Source organism: Schistocerca nitens, chromosome 2 (genome assembly GCF_023898315.1).
Source record: "Schistocerca nitens isolate TAMUIC-IGC-003100 chromosome 2, iqSchNite1.1, whole genome shotgun sequence".
In the NCBI taxonomy this organism is placed as follows: Eukaryota; Metazoa; Arthropoda; class Insecta; order Orthoptera; family Acrididae; genus Schistocerca; species Schistocerca nitens.
The window spans coordinates 581,347,203-581,371,558 of record NC_064615.1 but is presented as its reverse complement, the minus strand read 5'-3'; the positions used below and the strand labels follow the sequence as shown (position 1 = coordinate 581,371,558).

Below are 24,356 nucleotides of genomic sequence, written 5' to 3'. Positions count from 1 at the left end.
GTGGACACGTCAGCAGTCGAGATGCACAGGAATTTGGTCATCCGAAAATTCACATGTCTTTTATGAAAACGACTTGCACTGCAGAAAATCGGAGTTTGGTATGATGTATCGCACTGTCGAATAGTAGGCTATACTTTCTTTGAAACTGCAACGAACAGAATTGTGTACCAAGACAACATTATACTGTTTCTTTCGTTTCTTGAGGTGGACGTGCGCGACTTTTCGATTAACCTGTAGAACTGAGTGTTAGTAACATCTAGTCGCAAGATTAGCCGAAATTGTGAGCGAGGGTTGAAGTCCTTTGGGTGAAACTTACGTTACTGCAAACCAATAACGAACATTGGAATCAAAATATACTGAGGGAAACGAAAAATTGAAGCCGCAAAATTTACGCTCAAACATCAATATTGTGCCATCGGCAGCTAAGGTAAAGTAAGACTGCCAGCTTCAAGAAGAAATATAGTTCACGAAATCAATGCACTGAATCCAAAATGTGTTTATTCTTTAGTTGTAGTACAGTGTAGTCTCTTGTTGAAGATTATAACGCAGTGTCACAGAAACGCCAGCTGAATTCTACTTTGCAAGATAGAATTCTTGGACGCCTGACATCAAGTAAGATAATGACCACAGCTCAGCAACCTTGATGTACCATAAACTGCGATTTCTATGTTTAGTCGACAGTTCAGAGAGGAAATTTTTCCACGTACACCAGCAGAAGGTCATCCAAGAGTAGCTGCTCCACAGCAGTGCCAATACCTGATTTTAACTTTATCATAAAAACCAATACCACGGCAAGACAACTGTTTTAAAAGCTTACAGGTGTATCTGGGGTTTCAGTATCCCTCTGTCTCAGGAGAGTTGGCTTGTACGTCAGACGTTCAGCTGTGTGATTTCCGCTGACAAAAGTTCTGGGGTAAGTCTCTTCATTGGTCACCAACATCAAGATTGAACCACGAATGAATAGAGGCGCGTGCTGTTCACATAGAATTATGGCTTCAGTTTGCAGAATCATTCTCGAAGCACTTTCATCTGGAGAGAAAATGGTAGTCGATACAATTAACACAAACATCTTGGAAAGACACGGTGGTGGTGATGGCCTAGTGCAGGGAAGGAATGCGTTAAGTGAGCGCACAGAATCTCACATCTTTGGTGGTGGTCAGGGGAATACTGCTCACATCCATAGGTACGTAGATTACGTACTGTAATTGTATGTTTCATTTTTCCGAGGTGCAGTTACCTCAAGTATTCTATTTACGAAAAATATTCTCCATCTGCATCGAGCCGTTATGGGGAGACTGGCCAGAGAGCTCTTAAACCACGTCAGTGAGAACATGTGATGTAGCTACCAAGTATGTGTGGCGGCTATAAAAGAGATGTAACCATATCCGCTATTTGTTGTTGCGAAAGAGATTTTTTGGTTTTATTATATTATTGTAAAAAAAGTGTATCGTCGTTTTCAGAACTACGCTAAATACATGTTTTGGACGTTATTGTGTATCCACATATCCCGTGACCGAATTTCGCTTCGTTCTGTATAACCATTCCAACATCCTATTCACGTAGTATCACTCATTTCTTGATTATGCTTGACTTTAAGCCCCTGCGCCGGAAAGAGATCTTACAGTAGGTGCAATACTTATCAAGAACGGAGTTGGATGCCCGGAACTGGTTGTGCACGTCTTCAGAATGAAGTGTAGTGAGTGGAGCAAAATTGATTTGAGAGAAAGAAAACTTTTTTTTTCTTTTTTTTTCTCAACGTCCGCTTGGTCGCGCAGTTAAAACCACAGTGAGAATCCGGCGAACCGTTTCGCAGATGTGTGTCTCTAGTATACCAGCCCATCGCCTCACGTCGAACTTAAAAGTTCTGAACGTACCGCGAGAACGTGAAGATGTCTAGAGCAACAAATAGTCTCCCGCCAGGTGTGAAATGCATGCTGTCATTCAGTTTATATATGCTGAGGGGTTCCACCTGATTTCATGCAATGCACATGTTAACTGTCATGCTTGACAGCTAAGTGCGGCAATGGTACAGGAACTTTGAATTAGGGCGTTCATGATGCAGGCGGTCGGGGAAAGAAGCGAATGGCAACAGACGATCTTGTTCGGCGAGTGGATCAGGCGATTCGAGAAAATCATCTACGAAGGGCACTTCAGAACAAGTGAAGAGAAGTGTTGTCATCAAGCATTACCCTTCTTCATGACAATGATCGACCGCAGCTGCAACAAAAACGGGACAGTTTTTATACAAGGTGAACATTAATTAAGCCGACAAACAGTAGGGATTGATTTCTGACTGGAAATGGAGGAAAAAAAGTTTTTTTTTTATTGCTTCAACTGTCGATAGCTTTTCTTGTAATACGCAGTTCTTCGGCAAAAGGTACATTAGTAAAGTAATTATCTAACATTGTGTTTCTTCCAGAATTTTTTGCCAAGTTCCTTCAGTGGTTGCTATACTTTCTTCTTTCCAGTGTATATGATGTCATCCACGGCATAACGACTGTTTCACGTCTGTAAGCCAAAAGACTTGTCAGATTTTTTAAGGGTACTGTGTGTCATACTACACTTTCCTCTAAAAGAAACGCGTTGTTAGTCTGCAGTAAAGATTTGCACTCGGAACAAGGGCAGTTTTATAGCTATAGGTAAACAATCTCCATATATTATTGACATGTGCTAATCTGTCCCTTTCAAGTGGTGTTCCTTTTGTTCTTGTACCACTAGACCTAGTCATACTGCGTATTTCTTCTAATATTTTTGTTGAGAAGCAAGATTGAGAGTAAGAAATCATTTCACCAGACAAAAAAAGTTCCCTTACAGTAATATGAGAAATCTTTTTTACAGTAGGTTAGATCAGTATCCCAACAAACGTTTACGGGTTTACCATGGTAACATCTTGCATTTTCCCTTCTCGCTAGGCCAACATCTTCCTTCTTGTTTCTATAATTTAGAATTCCGTCTCACATTTCTATTGGAAAAAAATATTGACAGAACTGTTTCATATCCATTTTATCCCTCTAGTAGGTTCTTAGTAATTATTAAATGTTAGTTTTCCTCTCTCTCCCTGATTTAGCAACTCTGTGATTCATTACGAATTGGTTATAACCTGTTATCTGTACTGGATATCAATCTCCAACGAATGGCACCTGGTCCTCAGCGTCTCTATCCAAATATTCACTTGAAGCATTAGTTGACTTTGCTGAAAATGTTGATCATTAGTGAATATATGTATGGTTCCTTTCTAAAGGATACCGCCGAGTTCTCTCCGTCTTTGTCCAGTACGAAATTTTTGTTCGTTCCTATCGACATCCACGTCGCCGGGACATCGAATAATGATCTTTCTTGTGAAATGGCAAATGAAAGGAAGACCAGTTGTTGCGATGCAGCAGAGGAAAATATGAATAAAAGGTAATAATCTTTCAACTGACTCGAGGAATAAATTAGAAACTATTTATGAATTAATGGATAATGACGATCGGTAAACAGTTATGTTTAAATTGTCCTTTTTGCTGTATCTGTACTATCATCATACTCTTTTTCGGCAACAAAGAATCGGACAATGATTTTTTTTCTTTTCCTTTATTTTTATGTTTTGAAAATGCTACAATATCCCGTTTTTTAAGGAATAAAACACATTGTGTTCCCACTGAGTCCGTGAGTAGCCATTCTAAGAATCTGCTATGTAGTGTTATAATGTTTAAGTACCAATGAAATTAATATATAGCTAGAAAGATTTTGAAGGAAACTTCATAAACGCGTTCACTACGGCGCCAGTAACAAACTTGAAAAAACGGAGAAATGATCAACAGAGGAAAAACATTATCATATTTTTTCCGTAGTGTTACTTGTCACTAAGTAAACTCTACTGGTGCTAATTTTCGTTCATCAGATAAATCAAAGTGAACAACTGTTATCACACAGTACCCAACTGTTATCACACAGTACCGAAACTTTAAGAGTGCCGGTATAAGGAAATATGTACAATATCTCGTCAAGCTACATTCAAGTCAGTTTTTGTTTTTTCTCGATTGCTAAACTCACAGGTAAGCTCCAGTAAAGGTGATTTCTTTAACTACAGGAGACTGCAGTATATCGTAGGCCATGCTTATAGTCGCTCACTGTCACTGGAAGCATTATCTGCATGTCATTGCTTGTGCTGTATTTGAATTAAGCGCAAGCCACCAAGTGCGCGCGCACTTTGCCGCACTCCGTCCTTATTTTGTTCTCTATCATAGGCTGCCATCTGGTGGCAGCCACGAGAACGTCGTACTCCCATCGCTCTTTTGTTCTCAACGCCATATTGATTTGGGCACGGTGTTGCTTCGCGTGGTGCTGTTAGTTCAGTTTCTCTGGCCGGTTTCACAAGAATAATAATACGTATATTGCCTAGTACTGCGACTTATTCGCTCACTGAACGTAAGTATGGAATTTCTCGTGATCGTAATTATATAATATTTAACACGACCATCATACAAATCAACGTGCATCTTTCCACTATAGTAAAATTGTACGTTTTCCTTGTTGTAGTTACGGCGTTCGCGTTACAGTAGGAACACATTTGAAAATTCAGCATGCCAGAGTTAACAGAGCTTGAAAAGGCATCGTCCTCAACAACAGAGGCGCGGACGGAAGCAGCTGCAGCCGGTTCGGGAACCGAATCTGACTCTGACGATACAATCCCTGAGCTTGAAGAAACTGGCGAGAGTACAGCTAGCAATGCTTTTCCGAGTGCAGCGTCTGGTATACCTGTGGACGCCATCAGCAAAGAAAAGCAAAGTCGTGCTGAGAAGAAGGCGCGCAAGATAATGTCGAAGCTTGGCTTGAAGCCGGTTCAGGGAGTTAGTAGAGTTACCATTAGAAAATCAAAGAATATTCTCTTTGTAATAAGTAAACCTGATGTTTTCAAGAATCCGGCATCCGATACATACATTGTGTTTGGCGAAGCAAGGATCGAAGATTTGAGTCAACAAGCACAAATGGCAGCTGCAGAAAAGTTTAAGGCAGCAGACGTGTCGGGTGCTGCTGCAGCTGTTGGAGGAACTGCAGTTGTCTCTCCCATACAGGAAGAATCGGAGGAAGAAGATACTGATGAGACTGGTGTCGAAGAGAAAGACGTAGAATTGGTCATGTCACAAGCTAATGTTAGCCGTGGCAGGGCCATCAGAGCTCTTAAAAACAATAACAATGATATTGTGAATGCAATTATGGAACTAACAATGTGAATATAATACTTCGTTATTGTTTTTGGCATAAATGTGTTTTACAATCCTTCAAGCTGAAGGATTTTCTCCTTGGCTGATAATGTGCACTGCTCTGTTTGTAAATTTCAGTGATGAGTGTTATTATTGGTGCCTGCCTGGACAAATCTCTTAAAAAGGCACAACAAATGAACTTTCCTCATTTTGTGCGCTCTGTTATTATGATTGCAAGAATTCTGATTTATTAATTTTGAGGTATACAAAGTGTGCCAATGTGTTCCCATTAAAGTATTTAATTCACGAAAAAGGTTTTTTTTGTTACCTTCATCAAAAGCACTACAGTCATGATGGTAGTGTGAAGCAAACCCTCTAGTAAATGTGTGTGTTGAACAGTGCAGATCTTGTAACAGTATCGAAAGTTTGAGAAATGTGGGTTATGCCATTTGTTACAAATTGTTTAGTTAGAATCATACTCTCCTCATATGTGTCACATCTTGCCACCTCCCACTTTTTATCCTTAAAATTGTTCATACACTGTGCTAGCTTCTATAGGATGGTAAGTAAATGATTCTACAGCCTGTGTGTGTACTGCTGTGTAGACTGCAGTGTTAATCAGTGCCACCACGTAAAAGTTTAACTTTGCCATGAGAGAGTTGTTATTGTAGTATGTTGTATTTGATAAACATTGAGAAAAGATTGTACAGCAGTTGTCAGTGACTAGAGATAGAATTTGCTATACATATTCCTGCTGTTTGGATTAATGTTAACAACTATTATTATCAGTGGCTCATTGGCATGTTATGTTTACATTATTTATGTGAATATGCTGGTTAGTTATCTGATATGTGGAATAGAAGTGTTGACAATCCCGATTTTAAGTTAATTTATTAATGTTTCTCCCCCTGGCTTCTTCTTGAACTGTAAGTAGAGTGGTATGTTCTGTAGCTTTAGGCTTATGTTCACCATTTGTGCCATGTTTAATACTTAGGATTATGATATGTAAACACTGCTTTGTAATTCATTCACAATTTTCCATTTTCAGAATGAGTCAGCAACATGGGTTTGATAGAAAAATCTGAGATAGATAGGTTATTTACAGTAGTGGCAGCAGTGTGCTGATGTTGGCAATGAGCAGCCGTGAAGTTAATAATTAATGCTGTTCCTGCTCTGTAGTTGACAGGATGTTGTTTATACCATTACATGCTCAGTTAATTACTCTCATAAAGTGAACATTTCGTAACAAAACACTTGTGTTAATACAAACATCACATAATTTGAAGCACTCGGCTGTTGTTGCCAATATAGCACACAACACTGCCTCTGCTGTAAGTAAAATTTAACCAGTTTGAGGATATTGTGTACATTTACAATGGAAGGTTGGGGTGGGGGTCACAAAAATTTTGTTAATACAGTTTCTGTTAGTAGCATGCATTAAGTCGATGAAACATATGACTTGTTAGTTACTGTTAAATTTTAAATACACATACAGGATGCAATGTTTTTTCATCTCTCTCTCTCTCTCTCTCTCTCTCTCTCTCTCTCTCTCTCTCTCTCTCTCTCTCTCTCACACACACACACACACACACACACACACACACACACACACGAATGTGAATCACAAATAAAAGGTTATGGTAACAGACTGATCTGCATCATAAGTTAATGTTTATGTTCATGCTACATATTTCACACTCTGTCCATCAGAAAAATTGAAACTTCAGAAAACATATGTTAGATAATAACTCAACTTTCGAGTATTTTGGTGCATACTAGGTACATATATTGTCCATAAACTACAAAAATGCAGGGATGCTCACTACATAACTTAGGTCTCATATTGTTCTTGAATATTGTGATCAGTTGTGTGATCTTGGTATTGTGTATTTAATGTACAAATCTAAGCATTATTTTAGAAAGTACTTGAGTAACAAAACTGAATAGTGGTTGTGAAATGGTCTACCTTACTGCTATATTACAGATTTTTCAACAACCTTCATATTATTACTGACCCTGAGGCATGGTGTCAGGCAAAACTTGCAGGGTGTGAGACATACATCTGTTGTGGTCACCTAACAATATGTTAAAGTAGTTAAAGGTACTAAACTGTTTATTGTGTTAGGAGTCTAAAGAAAACTGAAATGGCTGCTAACCTTTCTGACAACGTTCTTCAAAAGAATTAATAGACTTAACATAACTAAACTGTCCACCCTGACTGAGCAGCCAGGTAGCAGTACTGGGACAATGTGCTCCTCCCTCCCTTTCCTCTTTTTCTCTGGAAAAACACATTCAAAAGCTTAGTAACAATTTTAATTTTCTTTAGGTGCTTGACAACAAATAAACTTCATTCCTTCAGTTATAGGTTGTTGTTGACCCATGACCCACGATAAAGTTGTACTACTGTGGTGGTTTTGGCTTGTGTGTCTATCTTGGCTGTGGTACAGCATTCTCTGTGCTGTTCATTGTAGGTTACGTGGATTCCTATTTTCTGATTCATTATTAAACCAACTCCTGTGTTACCAATGTTTGACTTTTGTATTTATAACCCTATATTCACCACACCAAAAAGTCTTGTTCTTCCTACCACCAGATTAAATTAATTCCCATTTTAACTTTAACCTGTTCCTTTCCCTTTTAAAATTTTCTCACCTACCTGCCCAATTAAAGAGTATAACATTCTGTACTCTGACCTGTAGAATGCCAGTTTGTTTCTCCGGATGATGACATGTCCTGAGTCATTCCTGCCTGGAGATCCTAGTGGAGGAATGTTTTACCTCCAGAATATTTTACCCAAGATGAGGCCATCGTCATATAACCGTACAATAGAGTTGCATCCCCTCAGCTGTAGCTGCCCCTTGCTCTCTGCCATTCGCAATTCCAGTACAGCAAGGCCATTTTTGTTTGTTAAAAGGCCAGATTAGTGACTCATCCAGACTTGTCCCTGCTACTACTGAGAAGGTGTCGGCCCCTCTTCAGGAACCACATGTTAGTCTGGCCTCTCAATAGATACCCCTCCATTATTGTACACCTATGGGACGGCTATATGTATTGCCGAGGCACACAAGCCACTTCACCAACGGCAAAGATTGATAGAGGGGTCATGTTTTTACAAGTTTTCCATAAAATATCGCCTTAACTGCAATAGCCTTGTTTTGTGCAAACTTTTTTACATTATGAAATTTATCAACTAGATTTAATAGATATTAATGTGCATTATTCTGTGTGTTTGGCTATATCGCAACCCATTGTTGTTTATAGTTAAATCCAAACACATGTAAACTTACAGGCTTCGTGTCCCAGTGTTAATTGCCTGCACATAGTGTTATGTCTAATAAATAATATACTTGGTTCTGGTTGTTAACATCTTAGAGCCATATCTTTAAGACATCTTTTCCAAACAGCAAGGTGGTGTGGAAAGATGAAGAGCTAACCACACACACTTGCTTTTATGGAAAGTGAGTGCACAGTTGGAGTGTAATTCTTGGCCACATCTGAGATAGAACACAGTGACATTGGTCTGTGTCAGAATGTATTGTTCATCACTCTGTCAGATACATTCTTTTAGAACATCTAGTGGCAGTTATGTAAAATTACCTGCTATCACTCTGTTGGGTTTAAGTGATGTACCCCTCATATTCAGCTCACCGCAGCCTATCCCTTTTTCCTCTCTCAGAGTTCTAAATATGTGTGTAAGCAGTTGATGATTTCCTGATAGTTGGACGTATGTACTGATCAGCTATCCTGTCTCCTTATAATTTGTTTTCATGAGTAATTTTCCCTTTTCTACAGTTAACGTTGTTTTGAGCCACTTGCATAATATGTAACAGTCAATACAAAATAGGGCTTTCAAATAATAAACTGTATATTATTTTATTGCCCTAGAATGATATGCCATAACAGAAATACAGAGCTAAAAGAAAATTAAAAATTTCAAATTTATTTTCTGTGTAAGATGTGAATAAATCCCAAGATGTATTAATGGGACATGATCTGCTACACAAACTTGAAGCCAAAATCCAAATGCAGTCATAGCAATGAGAGTAAATTGCTAAAGCTAAGTTCTGGTAAGCAGTGAACTAGGTGAGTGGGTAGTCAGTCAGCAATTTGGGAATAACCAGAATGTCGTGCTTTTTACCCACTGGGTACAATATTTAAACAAATGGTTCTCTAATTATTGAAAAATTGGACCAAGAAGCATGAACTGTAAAGAGTAAATAATTTAGGCGTGAAGGTTATCAGTTACCAAATAGCGTGGTGATGTTGAGTTGTCAATAGGCACACACAAGATAGAAGGAAAAGTTGGTAGCTTTCAGAATAAATCATTTCTTGAATTAGAGTACATTGTGTGGTATATTTGTGCTCTGGCTTGAGAATGTATTTATTCTGAAAGCTAACAACTCCCCCCTACTATTCCACTATTCAGTGAGAGGGGTGCTTTACTTCTAAAATATTATGTTCTACCAGAACTTTCCTACTATATTTATAAACTGTAGTGACTTTGAGTCCCAAATTGACAGCAACTACTGATAGTCATATTACACTTAAAACTAGTAGCAACAGTGTGCGGTAGCATTGGGCAATGAGATGGGATTTTGCTACTGGTGATAATGCAGAGTTCGCTTTGAGAGAATGTTAAAAAATTTAAGCTACTGTTTATTCATGCATTTGTAATGTTTCTGTAGGTCTTATTTTGAAGAAAACCTTCATGGGTGTGAAATGAATCAACTGAAAGAGATTGTGTAATGAGTGTAGCAAAAACCAAGTAAACATATTTTTGGAAAGGAAAAAAAAACTAACCTTATTTGTTATTATTACACACATCATATCCATAATCATATAGTTGGTCCAGTAAGTTTCTAATTTTTCATTCATGCAGAAAAATAGGTTTTGTTGAACTCTACAATAGACAGTGAAGTGTATGCACTGATGTTAAGCATATTTCGTCTCACCAAGTCAGATTTTAGAGTTGGGAATAAGAAAAAAAATACTGCAGAGAAGGGTGGGCGAGGAACCAATTCAAAACACAATTCCCACATATTTGTTGTTGTGAGACATACATTACTGGCCATTAAAATTGCTACACCATGAAGATGACATGCTACAGACACGAAATTTAACTGACAGGAAGAAGCTGCTGTGATATGCAAATGATTAGCTTTTCAGAGCATTCACACACGGTTGGCGCCAGTGGCGACACCTACAATGTGCTGACATGAGGAAAGTTTCCAACCGATTTCTCATACACAAACAGCAGTTGACCGGCGTTGCCTGGTGAAACGTTGTTGTGATGCCTCATCTAAGGAAAAATGTGTACCATCACGTTTGCGACTTTGATAAAGATCGGATTGTAGCCGATTGCGTTTTATCGTATGCCGACCTTGCTGTTCGCATTGGTCAAAATCCAATGAATGTTAGCAGAATATGGAATCAATGGGTTCAGGAGGGTAATACGGAAGGCTGAGCTGGATCCCAACAGCCTCGTTCACTAACAGTCGAGAAGACAGGCATCTTATACGCATGGCTGTAAGGATCGTGCAGCCACGTCTCGATCCTCGAGTCAACAGATGGGGACGTTTGCAAGACAACAACCTTCTGCACGAACAGTTCGACGACATTTGCAACAGCATGGACTCGGAGACCATGGCTGTGGTTACCCTTGACGCTGCATCACAGACAGGAGCGCCTGCGATGGTGTACTCAACAACGAACCTGGGTGTACGAATTTCAAAACGTGATTTTTTCATTAATCCAGGTTCTCTTTACAGCATCATGATGGTCGCCTCTGTGTTTGGCGACATCGTGGTGAACGCACATTGGAAGCGTGTACTCATCATCGCCATACTGGCATATCACCCGGCGTGATGGTATGGGCTGACATTGATTACACGTCTCGGCCACCTCTTGTTCGCATTGACGGCACTTTGAACAGTGGGCGTTACATTTCAGATGTGTTATGACCCGTGGCTCTACCCTTCATTCGATCCCTGTGAAACCCTACATTTCAGCAAGAAAATGCGGGACCGCATGTTGCAGGTCCTGTACGGGCCTTTCTGCATACAGAAAATGTTCGACTGCTGCCCTGGCCACCACATTCTCCAGATCTCTTACCAGTTGAAAACGTCCGGTCAATGGTGGCCGAGCAACTGGCTCGTCACAATACGCCAGTCATTACTCTTGATGAACTGTGGTTTTGTGTTGAAGCTGCATGGGCAGCTGTACCTGTACACGCCATCCAAACTCTGTTTGACTCAATGCTCAGGCGTACCAAGCCCGTTATTACGGCCAGAGGTGTTGGTTCTGGGTACCGATTTCTCAGGATGTATGCACCCAAATTGCGTTAAAATGTAATCAAATGTCAGTTCTAGTATAATATATTTGTCCAATGAATACCCGTTTATCATCTGCATTTCTTGTTGGTGTAGCAATTTTAATGGCCAGTAGTGTAGAACATTGTCCTAGCACCTTTATGTGTACCAATCCCTGTCACTTTCCAGTCAACTCTTATTTCGTATTATTCAGCTATGAGGTATTATAGGTGCCTGTAATGCTTATACTCTTTTTCCAAGCAATCTATGAGGATTATTCCTCAGTGATCCTAAACAAACAGGCTACACCCTACCCCACTGATAAAATGTTTGTGCCTGCTTTGGTGTACCCTTACTAGGTTTTGTTGTTATTTTGTCTGCTATTCCAAATCTGATCGAATGATTGATGCATTTTTTGTCAATAATTATGAGTCAATGGAAAATACCCTGAAGTTTGTGACAGAACATTATGTTTTAACATTTTCATGTTTTAACATTCTCACAGACAGATTTTCTGTGATTAGTTTTATGTGTAGGATATTGTGTATTCATTCAGCTGAGGTGCTTGGAGCCTCAGCAATTTCGTGAACATTTTATAAGTTATCTCACATTATATAATCACAGATTTCTGTAATGCTCTCCATTGTGGAAACCTCAGCAGCACAGTTAGAAACACCTTTTCTCTTCAGTGTTTTAGTGATCATTTTTTAATCTCATTGAATCAAAAGTAAATGGGCTTCAGCAGAGTGCTCACATTAACTCAGGTTGTCTGTCTAGCAGCTCAGTCCTTCAAATGAAAGTGCTTAGTAATAGCTAGAAATTAATTTTTTTTGTGATGTTCCACTGTAGCTCCTATGAGCTACATCTCCACATGGGATGATTGTCAATATTTAGCTCATAGACACACCCACTTCAATCATTTGTTTATAGTTGCCAAATAATCGTGTTTATTGACAGTGACACTATTTGACAAAATTCACCACTATTTCGTGGACAGACAGACTTATCAGAATACTCTTATACATAGTAAAAATAAATGCAACTGTTATAGTGGTGTTCACATGAGAAGGGGGGGAAGGTGGGATGATGTGCAATGGAAAATAGTAGTTTACCATGTGATATTCCAGCCAGCAGCACCATTCTGCTGTAGCAGTTTACAGAGCTCGCCTTGGGTGCATGTAGAACAAACATTTAGAACTGATTTTTCATGTTAGGTTAGGTACGGTGAGGTTACTGAGCCACTATAGTATGCATTACGGGTTACATATAGCAAACATGGAAAGTATTATGTTAAGCAGGGTAGGCAATGGCTGGAGCGATGATGTGTGTGAGAGATAGAGGGCACACTGCTGAATCAGTTAAATGCCCTCCATCTCTCCCTGTGCAGAAGACACGATGTGGCTGCCTTGTTACATGAACACTATTGTAGACACTTTTTTAATCCTTATGAAACTGCCAAAACTATTTATACTGAACTAAATCAAATTTAAAATACTTAAATTAACAGGAAAGCCACTATTTTGTGGTGTGTGTGTGTGTGTGTGTGTGTGTGTGTGTGTGTGTGAGAGAGAGAGAGAGAGAGAGAGAGATGACACGCTGCAAGCTTTAAATGATTACAAGCAGGCTGTCAGAGTAATGTCAGCAGATTCCGTAGCCTATTCCAATCAACTGATTCGTACCTTCTGTAGGGAGATGTTCACGACATTAGTGCTCTGTACTCATACATTATTATTGTGAAAGATGAATATGACACTGAAATATTGATTGTAGCATTGGTCAAAAGGCTGGAGTTTCCTGGTCTGAAACTTAATACTGCTCAAATTACCGTTGATAGCAATGAAAGGTTCCAACATTGGTACATGATAATAGTGGAAAACATGACTGAGATAATCCCTGCTGAAACAATGGCATTGCATGGTATGTATAAAATGGGCATTGTTACCTGTCTGTCTCTACACATTTTTACAAAACCAACATTTGTCGAGGCAAATCCTGTGTCTGTCAGTATAGGTGAAGAGAACATTTTTTTCTTTAGTTTGTAATGGATGCTTAGCGGCCAGGAGCTAGCCTCATGTTCGGCCATTTTTTCTGCAAAATAACAGCACACAGTCATCTAGAATACTCTCCAAGATATCGATGATACATAATTTGTAGGTAAGGCTCATGAGTTGGTGGTGTTCGCTGCAGACCACCACTATTAAGCAGATCTTAAATTTTTATGTGTCATAATAGCTGAATCTTAAAATGATATTCAGATATGTTTGTCAATTTGATGGGCAGGTTCCCAGGTGACAAAAATCCTTGCTGTAAAGTGAAAATGTGCACACTCTTTCTTTGAGGTGTGCTGTGGACACAACAGTGTGACAGAAGCCATATTGTCCCATTCATTCTACTGATCTGCCCCAAGACTGTAGATTTACACTCATCTTCATTATGCAGTTGGCTGTACACACAGGTTTCCTACAGTTGATGTTTCCAATAAAAATTAATAAAGGAAATATAAAAAATGCAAATGATGCAAGTTACGAGGATGATTCCAAACTCTTTTGAGCAGTTTAAACATTATTTGTGGAAGAAGAATGTCCTGAAGTATTGTTCTGTTTTTCTTTGAATTAGTAGGTTTTCTTACTTTACGTTAGATGACAGCTTGTTGAAGATGATCACGGAAGAATATAAAATCATACACTAAAACATAAGGAAAGATAGGAATTTTGGATGGATATTATTTTTCTGTCTTTTACTGGAATTGAATAAATCACAGTTTAGCTGAAAAGTGTTTTTGTTATTACCAACAAATATTATTAAGATTGAAATTTACAGTGTCTGATATGATTATGTTTCTTCTCTCAATTAGTATTCTTGTGTCATCAACCAACATTACAGTTTTAAAAGTCACTGAAATGTTTTTTATGTAGGTCACGAGCCGAGAATGGTCTCAGTTCTGACATTGCGGCTATCAATAGGTAATGTTCCCACAGTGTGAGACTGGTTTTATTCTCAAGGGGCAGTTTGTCATTGCGGTCTCTCTGGTTTCCACTATTAAGGTAAGACTCCATCCGCATGAGTGGGACACCATTTATCTCTTTATTATTTTAATTTCCCCAAGTAGAATTTTATGATCCACACAATCATGGTCTATGCCAGGATCATAGAATACATCGTGACAATATTTTTGTTGTTCAGCTCTGTCAGGACTCCATCTAGAGATTGGATATAGTCTTCTCTGTAGATAATACTTAATAGGAGCCAAATTGAGAGATAGGTAGCAAGTTATGCTGTGAAAAAAAAGATCAGTACTCTATTCCATTCCACTTTGTCAAGTGGTTTGAAAAGATTCCAGGTAGGACGAAAGGTCTGTAGTCAATCATTTACATTATGGGCTAACACTGATACACATTGAAGTCTTCCAGGATACATCCCATAGCCATTTACTGATTACAAAGTTAACTAAGGAGTAGTACTATAGAGCCGATTTTAATACTTTTGAACATTTTGATAGAAAGAAGTGTTAGGGACCTTATGGTCTCCATAGATTGTATTTTTGAAACTGTCTGTCACTGGAGTTAGCAGCGTCTGCTTTTGGATATTTATTAGCAAGCGAAATGGTTGTTGCTGTTGTAACAGAGTAACTGTCAAGATCGGTTGCCAATGACTTTAGTGTGTCACCATTTCTGCTACAACTATTACCCAGAAAATCAATTTCATTTGCCACACTGTTTTCATGTCATTCTTGTTTAATAATGCTCCAGATTGTTACACCTGAAGTGTTATCCATCCCTTGTCTCTAATGCTGTCTTTACCCTCATTTGTTTTAGGGTAAAACTTATCTCTATCTGCCAAGGAATATATTCAATAAAGAGGTAAGTTTTATCTGCATTACAGAAAAAAATTCTATAAAGAATAAAAAATTATTCTTCAGTGCTTCTTTACTGCTGTCCTTTACCTGTGCCACACACACACTAATCTCAAAGCATTGCAGGAGACAGGATGTAGCAGACATAAGGAGGAACACACTGAAATAATGGTAACATATGAATGGAGTTTCATTAATGAATTGCCTTTTAGCATTTCCGTCTGCTGGTTGGTGGCTTTTTTTTATTCCCTGAGCATGGAGGCAGCCTATACTGGATGTTTCAGGTAAAGTGTTTTTCTCTGTAACTTACAAAATAATAAGTGAAGGGAATATTTATTTAGAGTGCTAAAAGTAAGAAATATTACTCTTCCTGCAAAGTTATGAATATTGTTTATTTGGTTATTGCAAGCAGTTACATTTTTTTAATCACTATTTCCTATCATGCATCTTATACATTTAAACCGGTGTTTTACAAATTAATTTAAATCAAATTTCCAACAAATTTAGTTTGGGAGCTAGAAACATTCAAATTTTAGGCATGAATGCAGCATGCTGTACATAATTAGCTATGTTCAGAATGGTATACCGGTGGCAGAATGTTCATGTGAGTGAGGACTTCAAATGAATGCCAATTTTCCTGAATGCACAACTCGATATGCCTTCTAAATGATCTGCTTATGAGATGCAAATTGCTGGCATCACAGAGGGACACTCCCACAGTTTGAAGTCATCATGAGCTGTGAATTCAGTAACATAAACACAGTCCTTCAGGTATCTCCCCCCCCCCCCCCCCCAAAGGAAATCTACCAGTGTTAAATTGGTGGCAAGTCAGCCATTCCTGGAACCACAGTGTATTAACCATCTTCCAGGAAATCTGTTATTCAGTGCTTGCACACCATCATGCACAGAATGGGCTATGTGCCAATCACGCTGCATCTAAATATGGTCTCTAATGTATAGACTGACATTTTCAAGGCAAGCACCAAATATGTCAATGAGAAAAGCTTGTTACATTGCACTTGTCAGAATATCTGCGAAGCAGTGTGGACCGATGATTTCATCTCCAAGGATTCTGCAGAACACATTAGTGGACTACCATCTTTGGTGACTGTACTCATCTAGGATTTTATGTGGACCAGTAATACATATTGTTATAGTTCATTGCACCATAATTTAGGAATATGGATTCATCAGGGAACATAACATTTTGTAAGATGTTCACAGTAAAATTAACCATGATACATTCACAGAAAGTAACACTCTGACTGAAATAATTTCCTTGACAGTTTCTGTGACAGTGGCAGTATTAGCCACACAAATGTATGACTGATACCAGTGACTGTAGGTACTACTTCTAACAAGAGGATAAGAGTGTATTGCAGCTAAAATAAAGGCTTTCACACTCCCACTCCTTGCTTGGTTTTTTGTGTTACCACTGCACCTTAGAATGTAATGGCTGATGGAACTCTCGGATCAGGATATCTCAAATCATAAGCCATGGCTGCTTCATTGGCATTTGCTGAGCATCAGCAATATGTCAGCATACTTGTTAGATGTAAATGCCATGTTTATATCTTCTCCATATCTGTGGCAGACTGAACATCTCTTTTGTGTGACCTGAGCTGCCTTGTATACAGGAGTGTAAGCATCACTTCAAACAGGGCATTGAGGAAACTTGTTGCTCCATAACACGGGCAACTTCACATCTCATCTGCACGTCAGTTGTTGAGTTGTGCATTCAGGAAAATGGGCACTCATTTGAACCCTCATGCAAATCAAGAGTCCACCACCAAAACATGCACATGAATAAACCCAAATATATACAGCATGATGCACCCACGCCAAAAACTTTGAACATTTATAGCTCACTAACTAAAATTGATAGACATTTGTTTTTAACTGATTTGTTCAGTTCACATAAATACATCTTCTACGTGACTAAAAAAGGTATCTTTCATTTTAAAAAATTGTAACTTGTTGTGGTATCTCTCTGGATGATAAGTAAATAAACTAATTTCATAACTGCACATAAGGAATCTTTCCTCTTGTTATTTTGTAAGTTACAGAGGAGAAACCTTGTTTGAATCACTGTAAATGCGTATCTCAGGTTGGATTTTCTACTGATTTGTTACGTAGATGTTGTTATTTCCATTGCAGTGTATGCCAATGGACAGACTGTTTGAATAACATTTTTAGTATATCATATAGAATTATCTGTAGCTGCAAAGCAAACCTGCACTTGTGTGTAGGAGTAAACAGAGAGGTGTCTGATGTCATCTGGTGACACATTTTTCTTCACTGCTTCCAGTTGATGTTGCAGCTATTCAAGGCACATTATCAGTATGCAAACTAGGCCAGACTCCTTCCCATCATATGCCTCACAACCTGAAGGGGGTGGGTCTGCTGATCATGGTTGGCATGATAGTTAATGGAAGTCTTGGAGAACAAACTATGTAATGCAAGAAGTGTGTACCTGACCATACTGCCACAGTAAGTGCCCATGTCTCCAGTGAAGGAATAGCAGCTGACCGGGTAGATGTGCACATAAGTCTTTCCTGCTTTATTTTGTTTCCTCAGAAAACACCAGGTATGCTCACTTAGAGGTGGTTTTAGTTCTCTCTACCATCATGCCTGGAACTGGCTTAGTATGTCACCAGCTGATACAGTCTCAATGTTATCACCTTCGTAAATGTCCATCACTAAAACTGAGGCAAAGTCTATTCTCATCACTGAAAAAACTTCCTGTCACTATGTCTTTGTCTACACTGTCAGATGCATATTTCATGTTTCTGAAGTGTGAGAGAAAGCTGACAAATAACACTTGTAATCTCAGCTCAGCTTCCAGCAAAAGGTTCCATACTGTTCCACCTGAAACAACTAATCCCAACTTTTAAGCACTTTACTCTGAGATTGTTGACTGTAACACACTGTATAAAATTATGAAAGTTGCAGGAATAAATAAAAGGAGTGATATGTAATCTACAACTATACGTCATTTATATTAGTCAAGAGACATGAAAGATAAGCAAAGTAGAGAAGAGAGCTAGGTAGAGTGGTAGCCTGTATCCAATGCTATTCAATTTGTGCATTGAGCAAGCAGTGAAGGAAAACAAGGCGAGATTTGAAAAGAGAACAGCTGAATTAAGGCCCAGGGAGAAGAAATAAAAACTATGAGGTGTGCCAGTAACATTGTAATTCTGTTATAGATGGTAAAAAATTTGGAAGATCAGTGGAATGGAATGGCTGATGACTTAAAAAGGAGTTATAAGATGAATATAAAAAAAGTAAAACAAGAGTAATGAATTGTAGTTCAATTAAATCAGATGTTGCTAATGGGGTTAGTGAGACACTGAAATTTGTATAAGAATCTTCCTGATTAGGAACTAAAATGAGTCTTCCTGATTAAGAACTAAAATAACTGTTCATAACTGAAGTAGAGATTATATAAAATGCAGCTGCATAACAAGAGAAATGGTTCTGAGAAATATAATTTTGTTAACATTGAATGTAAATCCAAGCTTTATGATATCTTTCTGTAAGATGTTTGTTGAAGGTAATTGAATGCGAAGGTAATTCCAAGTGTGAGTGCAGATGGAGACCATAGATTACTGGTGGGACAATGGAAAATGAATCAGTGTGTGAAAAATAGAAAACAGAAGAAAGTGTTGAGGATACGGGATTGGAAATTGAAGGAGAGTGAATGTGCTGAGAAGTACAGAGAATTAATAACACAAAAATTTCCAAAAGAAGTTTTCTGTGATGTAGAAAAAGAATGGAGTTTATTCAAAGACACTTTAGTCGAAGCAGCACAAAAAGTATGTGGCAGAACATCTGGAAAGGAAAAAATAAGACAGACAAGTTGGTGGGATGATACCACAATCCAAGCAGTTAGAAGAAAAAATGGAGCATGAAGAGAATGGTGGAAAACTAAAAATGACGAAGACCATAAAAGATATATAGAGGAAAAGAAGAAGTGCAAAGAAATAGTGGAAACAGCAAAGGAAAAGGCATGGGAAGTGTTTACAAATAAACTTGAAGAAGATGTGAAGAGCAATAAGAAAATATTCTATAAAATGATGAAAAATGAAAGGAAGGCTTCTGAGGTACCAGTAAAGATGGAAACAGAGGATGGTACCATTATTGAAGATCCAGGGAATATAAAAGATCTCTGGAAAGCAAATTTTAAGAAGCTGTTAAACGCTGAGGAGCAGGTACATGAGGAAACAACAAATAATGGAGAAATTGAGAGAAGTTGGGAAGCAGAATTAAGACAAATTACACGGGAAGAAATGGAAAAAGCTGTGAAGAAGATGAATGGGGGGAAAGCCTCAGGACCTGATGAAGTATCAGTGGACATGATAAGAGCAGCAGGTCCAGTGGGAATGCAATGGCTATATAGAGTACTATCAAGTGTGTGAAGAAATAGTAAAATACCTGACGACTGGAGAACAGGAGACATTGTTCCCATCTTCAAGAAAGGCAATAAAAGACTTTGTAAAAACTACAGAGGAATAACCATCATGAGTCATACAGCCAAGATTTTTGAAAGAATTTTACTAAATCGAATAAGTGAAAAGATAGAAAAGGAGCTGAGTGAAGAACAGCATGGGTTTAGGAAAGGAAGGAGCACGATCAACCTGATATTTTCTATCCGTCAACTGATGGAAAAAAGTTGGGAGTATAACAAAAGGGTGGTAATGGTTTTTATAGACATAGAAAAGGCATATGACTCAGTTGACAGGGAAAGACTCTGGGAAGAACTGAAGAAGATAGATATAGAAGATGGATACATTAATGTTATAAAGACAATGTACAGAGGTCACAATTGTAGAATTAGAACACCATTGGAGAACTCTGAATACTTCGAAATAAGACAAGGACTTAAGCAAGGAAGTATTCTATCTCCTGCACTTTTTAATGTTGTGATGGAGGGAATGAATAGGGCAGTTAAAGATATAGTAAAAGAAAAAGACAAAAAGATGATTTTTGCAGATGATATAGTAATATGGGGTGATAAAGAGGTAGATGTACAGTTACAGCTTGATGTGTGGAAGGAAATAATGAAAAGGTATGGATTAAAAATAAATAAAGATAAGAGTGAAGTAATTGTATTTGGAAGAGAGAAAGGAATCAACGGAAATATTACATTTAATGGAGAACCCCTCAAAGTGGTAGAAAGTTTCACTTATTTAGGGAGTGAAATATCTAGGGATGGAAGAACAACTAACGAAATTAATAGGAGGTTACAGAAGGGAGGCAATTTCTACCAAACAATAAAACATCTGATTTGGAATAATGAAGTTTCAGAAAGAGCAAAACTCTTTATGTATAAGAATTATTACATCCCTATTGTCACCTATGGTGGAGAAACATGGACAATGACAGAAAGGGACTGGAGCAGACTGCAAGCAGGGGAAATGAAATTTCTCAGAGCAGTTAAGGGAAAAACAAGAATGGACAGAGTAAGGAATGTAGAGATTAGAAAGGGCCTCAAACAAGAAAGTATGAGAGAAGAAATTGAAAGAAAGAGATTAAGATGGGATGGGCATGTTAAGAGGATGCATGGGCAGAGACTCCCCAAAATTATGGAAGAACTAAAGATGGATGGGAAAAGACCTCGAGGGCGCCCAAGAACACGGTGGAAAATGGGAGTGAGAATATCTGTTGAAAGGAGAGGTGTGACCTGGCAGCAAGTGGAGGAAGAAAAGTGGTGGGAGGACCGAGCCAAATGGAGAGGACTCGTCAGCACCCAGACCCGGCAGTAGCTGGAGCGGGATTCGGATATAGATAGAAGATGTTTGTTGTGCTGTAGCCATAACATGGAACTAAAGTGTGGATGATAAACTGTTCAGCAAGAAACTTCTGAAATGTGTTGATATATGAGAATGCTAATGTTTAGATGGATATATCAGTTAACTAATGAAAGAGGTTATTATAAAATCGAGTCAAATTCATGAAGAACCTGGCATTACGAGCCCACTCATCAGAATGACATTGCACCTCCTCTGGCTTGGATGCACACACTGATTCTGTTGGGAGGAATCTTATAAAGCCGTTGTACCCTCTCCTGAGGCAAGCTGGCCTTCAACTGTTGTAACTGGTCCTTGACATCCAGGACTGTGCCACTTGGATGGTAGCAACATGTGCCCAGAGATGTACTGTTGCTGAGAGATCTTGGGGAGACCTTGCTGGCCATTAGTGTACCTCAAAATCATGCAACAGTTCACAGAAACATTGGCCGTGGGTGGGCCAGCATTGTCCCATTGAAAAATTGCCACCGTGGCGTCATGATCGTGCTGCATGAGAGGTAATACATGATGACGCAAGATGTCTGTGATGTATCACTGTGGCGTCAGAATTCACTCAGTCACTACCAGTCATAACACGAAGTCATACCCAGTTCCTCCCCACAACATGACGTCAGGAGTAACTCCTCTGTGCCTCTCCAAAACTGTGGTCATTGTTGTGATACAAAACTGTGATTCATCGCTGATCACGATGTGATGCCATTCATCACCATCCCAGTTTGTGGGTCACGATGACACAGCAAACGCAGCTGTTTGTGTATGTGGTGTTAATGGCAGTCTACGCACGGGACGATAATTTCTCGGTCCATCTGCTGCTGGTCACTGATGAATGGTGTGGAATGATACAGAACGTTGCAGAGAGTCCATTACTTGTTTTCGGATGGCAGCCACAGATGTGAAGGAGTTATTATGTGCTTGATACACAGTGCGGCGACACTCCCCTGTCGTGGTCCGAAGTTGTCAGCGGGAATCTTGACAACGATTATGCCTGTGCTCACGTTGCCATGCAGTTCAACATCGAGCCATTGTCACATCCGATTGCCCCACAAATCTGGATATTACATGATACCAGCTCGCCAAATGGAGACCGACAGTGAGGCCTCTTTCAAACTTTGCTAGATGCTGATAATGCTGTCTCACGCTAGTATGTGCCATCTCCGTGTCCTTCACAGTGATACAGTGATAGCCAGTATATGACGCTGTTCAAGCTTCTTATACACCCTATTCTGCTTGGCAACAACACCAAACACGAACAATACTAATGTTCTGTGGTGCACGTAATATAGCAAATTATAGTTTTCTGTTGGCTTTCAAGTGCTGTAAGCTTTTTCCTAACAATAATAGATTGTCCCACTCTACTCAGTCCTTTCGACGAACATGAATTCATATCGTGTGCCGTAGACACAGGTTTTTACTTACATTGATATCCAAATTTCTCTCAAAATAGCCAGGTCTGGTAGCAGATTTCGACTTAAAAACTTCACTTTTTCTACGAGTACACAGTTTCTGGTTAGTAATGTTGTATTACAATGCATGTTGCATAACAGTTCAAGATCGCTGACATTCCAGATGTAACGTCAAAAATTATTAGTAATGTGGAAGATCGACAGGACACGTGCCAGTAGCAGAGGGAGTGTTCTCTGATTCCCTCTAAATAACTGTGCGTGCTGCAGTGTGCGATTGTGGCGTTCGTTGAGCGTAACGACGCTGAGAGCACCAACAAACGGGGAATTTCCGCCGTTGCTGCGCAGCAAGGGGCACGTAATAAAATTTAATACCACACACACGTGTTCTCAGGGCGGATTTACCACGCCCAAGCACCTATAGAAGTTCAGGTGCACGACTGTTGCTGCAATAGAGCGGAAAATCCGACAGTAAACAACGCTTAGATTCCTGCAGTGCTGGAATGCGACAGCGAAAAGAACGCGATAGTGGCAAGAGAAGGACAGGTGAAAAACAAGTATTGTATGCTGTCATTTATAAGCTGCTGCTGGTAACGAAGGTAGACAAAAATTCATATTTATTAAGGAATTAATTTCTAAACTTTCACTACCAGTATTTAGTGGCACGACGCGTGTCGGCAGCTGCTGCCATCATCAGATGCGTAAATATCGTATATAGTGGTACATCAGCTGTTAAGGGCCAGTGCATATGAAAAGACCAAAAGATTTTTGCTGAGTGTGCCAGTGACGCAGTGTTACAACAGTCTAGAGTTTTTTTTTTTTTTTTTTTTTTTTTTTTTAGTGTGCTGGATTATGAGAATCTCTATGACATACAAAGTGGATAATATTGCAGACTACAGTAACTTAATTTTTTTGGACAGATGCAGAATATTCAAAACAGACCTCACTGGCACACCTAGCAAATAAATCACCTCGTCACGTCACATGCACTACCAATTAATAACTGATGTATAAATAACATTTAGGTTCTCAATGACGGCAGCATTCGGTCGAAATGCATCGTTTCAATATATGATGGATAATAAAAATGATTGAAGCTGAGAAAATTTTATTTCATAAATTTCGTAACAGAGTCGCAGAACTCAACGAATTTCATGCGATATAGGCAAATTTATGGTTCTGATAGCTGTATCCGCTCCTGTTACTCGTGCTAGCGGAACATTGTGTAACTGTTTCTGGTCCACCAATTAAGATGCACAATGTACCAGTTATGCGTAATACTTCACGATATTATGATAGTAGTCGCTGAAATCTGTATGAGGGACAGTCAAATGAAAACCGAACACCCGCAACAACGGGACCATGGAATGCTTCCATTCGAAAATATTCACCACATACGTTAAGCCGTTCATCCCTCTGGTAGACGAGACCATCAATTCCAATTTCGTAGAACGCGGTCGGCTGTTGACGAATCCACAACGCTACTGAAACAGCCGTCCACACGTCTTTCGACAGGTCGCCAAAGATGTGAATATCACACGGCGAAAGATCTGAAGTGTACGGAGGCTGTTACAGTGTTTCCCAGTCAAATCGCTGACAGGCAGTGTGGGGGTGGGCGTTATCGTGCAAGAGGACGATTCAGTCCGACTGCCCGAGGGCAAACGGCAAAGCCAGCCAGCAGTGAAATGAAATGTCGTGTGACGAGGGCCTCCCGTCGGGTAGACTGTTCGCCTGGTGCAAGTCTTTCGATTTGACGCCACTTCGGCGACTTGCGCGTCGATGGGGATGAAATGATGATG

The 24,356-nt window shown here is 39.2% G+C and overlaps 2 protein-coding genes across 3 annotated transcripts in view; one reads left to right on the top strand and one right to left on the bottom strand.

Moving 5' to 3' along the window:
* The window catches only part of LOC126236641 (phospholipid-transporting ATPase IF-like), a 683,598-nt gene that overhangs the window by 362,810 nt on the left and 296,432 nt on the right, over positions 1 to 24,356 (bottom strand). The window lies entirely within an intron of this gene.
* LOC126236643 (nascent polypeptide-associated complex subunit alpha-like) lies at positions 4,254 to 5,505 on the top strand. The gene is made up of 2 exons (XM_049946102.1): positions 4,254 to 4,410; positions 4,522 to 5,505. The coding sequence occupies exon 2, from the start codon at positions 4,566 to 4,568 to the stop codon at positions 5,214 to 5,216; it is 651 nt and encodes a 216-aa protein (XP_049802059.1). The 5' UTR covers positions 4,254 to 4,410; positions 4,522 to 4,565; the 3' UTR covers positions 5,217 to 5,505.

Coding starts and splice junctions, on each gene's coding strand:
- LOC126236643 (XM_049946102.1), top strand. CDS start 4,566: ATGCCAGAGTTAACAGAGCTTGAAAAGGCATCGTCCTCAACAACAGAG.